At 44.7% G+C, this 5,000-nt stretch overlaps 1 protein-coding gene across 1 annotated transcript in view; it reads right to left on the reverse strand.

Annotated features, from left to right (window-relative positions):
- Positions 1-561: 561 nt before the first annotated feature.
- ccdc73 (coiled-coil domain containing 73) overlaps positions 562-5,000 on the reverse strand; it is a 15,761-nt gene continuing 11,322 nt past the window's right edge. The window contains exons 17-21 of the mRNA XM_030367018.1: positions 4,044-5,000; positions 3,861-3,921; positions 3,550-3,689; positions 1,930-2,000; positions 562-1,818 (exon numbers count right to left, since the gene is read on the reverse strand). The exon at positions 4,044-5,000 is cut by the window's right edge and continues 1,142 nt beyond it. Coding sequence (XP_030222878.1) covers positions 1,641-1,818; positions 1,930-2,000; positions 3,550-3,689; positions 3,861-3,921; positions 4,044-5,000 — 1,407 coding nt within the window. The 3' untranslated portion in view covers positions 562-1,640. The remainder of the gene's footprint in view (positions 1,819-1,929; positions 2,001-3,549; positions 3,690-3,860; positions 3,922-4,043) is intronic.

The following is a 5,000-nucleotide window of genomic DNA, read 5'->3' on the forward strand; positions in this document are numbered from 1 at the left end:
CTCTCCTCTCCTTAGCCTCCTCACAGGGCACATAAAGTTAACGAGAAGTGCATTAGGACATGTGGATCAGGGTTGATCTTTGTTCAGTGTAGTTAATTAGGGTTTGGTGCTAATTGCTATTTGTTAATTTCTATGTTGACCTGTGTTAATTGATTGTATCCGTTCTCGTGCCCCTGGAGTTGTTATGGCCCTGATAAGCAGCAGTTGGGTCTGCAGCAGTAAAACCTTGCAGACGGGCAACCCTGATTGGTAATTTGGTTAATTGGTATTAATTAGCTTGTAAACAAATGCAATACCCTTTTCAGTTGTTAATCATCACTGGTCCTATTAGCTGTTGTCGCAAGACCTTTCTCATTGACTCCATGGAAATGAAGGAACAACATTTGTTGATGTCGGTGACTGCTGTTCGTTCAACGCTGATTTAAAGTGTGTAATTAAAAAAGAAGAAGTGTGTAATTAGAATGGAGTCTATGAAAATCCAGAGTTTTGTTTAAAAGAGTACCTCTAATTAAAATGACAATAGATCATAAACACTAAACATTAAGGAAGATAACACAATGATAATAATTATAATCATAACATTCTAAATATATAATTTTTTATTAAACATTTGAATGTGTACATGTGCATTTACTTTGTGCATATGCTTTGAAATGAAACATTTGAACAATAATGATAACTGAAATCTGAATTACCGTATAATGATAAATGAACAGCTGAAAGATAACCCCATATGACTGGCCATGGAACTACAACAGTATCTTTAAGTGAGTAAGAACTACCACAGTATCTTTAAATGAGTAAGAACTACCTCAGTATCTTTAGATGAGTAAGAACTACCACAGTATCTTTAGATGAGTAAGAACTACCACAGTATCTTTAGATGAGTAAGAACTACCACAGTATATTTAGATGAGGATGAACTACAACAGTATCTTTAGATGAGGATGAACTACCACAGTATCTTTAAGTGAGTAAGAACTACCACAGTATCTTTAGATGAGGATGAACTACAACAGTATCTTTAAATGAGGATGAACTACAACAGTATCTTTAGATGAGGATGAACTACCACAGTATCTTTAGATGAGGATGAACTACAACAGTATCTTGAGATGAGTAAGAACTACCACAGTATCTTTAGATGAGGATGAACTACAACAGTATCTTGAGATGAGTAAGAACTACCACAGTATCTTTAGATGAGTAAGAACTACCACAGTATCTTTAGATGAGGATGAACTACCATAGTATCTTTAAGTGAGTAAGAACTACCACAGTATCTTTAGATGAGGATGAACTACAACAGTATCTTTAGATGAGGATGAACTACCACAGTATCTTTAGATGAGGATGAACTACAACAGTATCTTTAAGTGAGTAAGAACTACCACAGTATCTTTAGATGAGGATGAACTACCACAGTATCTTTAGATGAGGATGAACTACCACAGTATCTTTAAGTGAGTAAGAACTACCACAGTATCTTTAGATGAGGATGAACTACAACAGTATCTTTAAATGAGGATGAACTACAACAGTATCTTTAGATGAGGATGAACTACCACAGTATCTTTAAATGAGGATGAACTACCACAGTATCTTTAAATGGGTGAGCCATGTCAGGCATTTAGGAGATTTCAATGTTCGGTTCGTCGTCTTTTGGCCAGGCGTAGCCTGTCTGTCGAGAGGAACTGTTCGATTCTGGAGATCTGGGCTCGGAGAGAGGACTGTTGGTTCTCCGGGGAGCTTGGAGGAAACAAGTCTAATCCGGCGCTGGAACCAGTGCCAGGACCAGGAGTGGCGCTGGTAGTGGAACTGTAGGGACGGCCAGCATAGTTCACGGTCTGATTCAGTCCCTAGAAAACCCTTTAAAAACCTCTGGACGGTGTTAATAAGGACGACCATGGCGAGGGAAAAGGAACTCACCCATGTCCACTCTCCATCGGGGCAGAGGTAGGGAGGAGTTGGAAGCTCAATGACTGCGGACCTCCGTCTTCCTTTATTAAAGTAAACACAAAGCATCCGTACAAGAGCTTACAATAAAGTGTTGAAAGTAAAACGAAAAAAGGGAACATTTTCTCTCACCGTGAACTCTCGGTGTCCATTCATGATGGCGGCGAGTTTATGAAATACCAGAAAATCAGTTATCATTTGGACAAGTATTGGTGGTGACTGATGTGAGCGAGAAGCTGTCCCGTCCCGCGGCCTCACAGTCAGACTACGTGGAAAGAAACATTGCGGGCCTTCATTTGCTTTTCCTAAGCTTTCCAACCAGGTTTCTGTCTCCCTTAATTGCCAGCAGCTGGATCCTATAAAGCGCACAGTGACAGTTTTGTGGTGATGGTAACAAAAGAGAGTGTGTGTATGTGTGTAGGGGATGGAGATAGATAGAGGGCGATGGATAGAGATAGAGGGAGAGAGAGAGAGTGAGAAAAGGTTACAGAAGAAAGAGGGCTAGAGAGAGGGAAATGTGGGACAGTGGATGAATTCAGCAGGAAAAGGAGAGATATAGATGATGAAGTGAGCGAGGGGGAGAGAGAGGGGTGATGAGGGAGCTGGCTAAAGAGTGAGTGGGTGAGAGTCGAGAGGTAACAAAGATTCATTAGTGAGCCTCGTCGCCCACAGCTCGTCCATTCTGTGTGTGGTAATGGGAAGTGTCTGTTTGCTGAGCACACGGTCAATATGGCCTTTCATTCCACACTTTCGCTCCACGTCATTACAAATTGACCGTCAAATGTTATTCAAAAATAGTTAGCTAAACAAACCATGTTCAGATGAAGACTAAGTGCTTTGGTACCCTTTAAAACAAACCATACTGAGGTTCAATTCATTGTAGATATGCTTTGCCCTTTGGATCTGTTTCTGTTATGCAATGTTAACATCAACGTTGAGCAACTATTTCGGGATGAGTTTACAGATTTATCGGTCATCCTACTTCTCACACATTTCACAAAGTAACCTCTATTTCGTTGGACAGCCAGGACAAAACCATATGATCCACAGATGGCTGCTTTCATTATCCACAAGGGATCAGTTGCTCTATTCGGTGGCCTTTGCTGGAATCTTAAAACCTCAAAATAATGTTGGGGTTCACCCTAAGCAACGTACATGCCTGGTACACAAACATCCCCTGATCCTTTCTGGCACACAGTGATGTATGATGGAAGTGGCCCTCACAGTGCTGCCGGAGCTGGAGCCAAGGCTGAAGTGCTATGTGAAGCTACCCCAGCCTTATTAAAAGGTCATTCCCTGCAGTACTGCCTCCGCGGGGACCGCTGACTTAAGACCGAACAGTGTATCTATTACCTGCTGTTTAGCATCGAGTCGTATCGGAGCAGCGTCCTGTCTGCCTCGGGAGGTCGGAGTACATTAACCACGCCGCCGCATTCACTCGTCATGAAGCGATGAATAATACGTGTTCTCCCGTATCATGTACCGATGTCGTCCAGTCTGTTTGGTAGGACGTTTGCGGGCGAGACTCTCTTTTGTGTCTTGAGTATATATGTACAGGCTCCTAGCTAGCCCTGAGCTGGTGGTTGGACTTACGGCGTCTTCTGCCGCTGTGGCTCTGAAGGTCTGTCTGATGGCCTTCCAGTCCCCGCGCTGGTCCCTCTTATGAGGGGACCGACGCCGCGAGGCACTGGGAGCACCAGGAAGACTTGAGGCTGTGGCTGCTGTCACAGGCACTAAAGGGAGAGGACAATGTGACATGAAGCAGAACAACGTTAACAGTATTGTGGATATGTTGGCCGTAAATATTGTCACAATCACAAGTGCCCCAGTCGATCCATTAAAGCGTGTTTGGATTAGTAGTTGTAGTTGTAGAACTAAAACCTCCTCTTGTTGGATAAACCTACCTCTGTTCTGGTTGACATTGGTGGCAGTGGATGAAGGAAACTGAGGAAGTCCAGCGGATCCCTGCATTAGTAAGTGAAGAAACGTACAAAGATCAAAGGTCATTATCAAAATAATAAACAAATACACAAAAATACAAATTAATTTAGAACTGGCAACTATGATAGAAGAGCTAAAGGGTTTACTTTTTTGGTCTGAAAACTGGTCCATTCAAATGAAGAGCGGAATTTCTTGTTGCCGCAATGAACGGAATGGTCAAGGATGTGTGCATCTACAGAACCATCCACGGAGCCGTGGGTCTTTGGTGGGGACTCGTGACTTGGACGGTCGGCTGGCTTCAAGACACGCTCGGCTGAGGGATCATCTACCTCCTCGGTCGGGGCTGCTTCAGCCCCTCTGACCTGCCGCCGCGGCTCAGATTCTCCAGCTGTCGTGTTTACATCGAAGTCGGCCTCTTTGGTGTCTTCGTTCTGCAGGGCTGAGCACGGCACTGCAGGTAGGGCTGGAGGTGGGTCCACAGTGACCACTTTACTCAGGTCTGCAGGAGATGCCTCACGCTTGGTTTTATCTTTAACATCAGCTGGGGACCGCACTGGGATCTGGTTGCCCCTAATCTCAGAGGAACTCAACTCCTTGGACGTTGATTCCACGTAACTATTCTCCTTATTTGGAGGGTGTGTTTCAACCACTCTGGTCCCGGTGAGACTCTCTTCATTCTCAGGTTCGTCAAATCTCCCTGAAATCTTCTTGTCGGTCTTGGAATGGTCAGCAACATTACCAACATTATTCTTGACCATGTCCTGAGCCTCTGAACATTCCTGATAGATGGTAGAATCGGACAGAGGGTAGGCTGGTAATGTGGAACTTAATGTAAAACAGCACATTGTTGGTTGATTCCCATGCTCTAGTGGGACATCAACGGGGTGTGCACTCTCTTTCAAACTGGTTTCCCAGTCAGAAGCTGTGCCTGACTCCACATCACAGGAGTGGTGTGGACCCGCATTGGGGGCCACGGGGGCCCCAGCCCCACTGTCTGTCGCCAGGTTGCTTGTGTAAGCACGGATCCTGCTGACCTCCAGAGGGAGGGGAGGGGCCGGGGGCCGCGAGGTGCTCAGCAGGGGCTCGGTGTGCTCCGGAGGGTC

The sequence above is a fragment of the Gadus morhua genome, chromosome 9, assembly GCF_902167405.1.
Source record: "Gadus morhua chromosome 9, gadMor3.0, whole genome shotgun sequence".
NCBI classification, from domain to species: Eukaryota; Metazoa; Chordata; class Actinopteri; order Gadiformes; family Gadidae; genus Gadus; species Gadus morhua.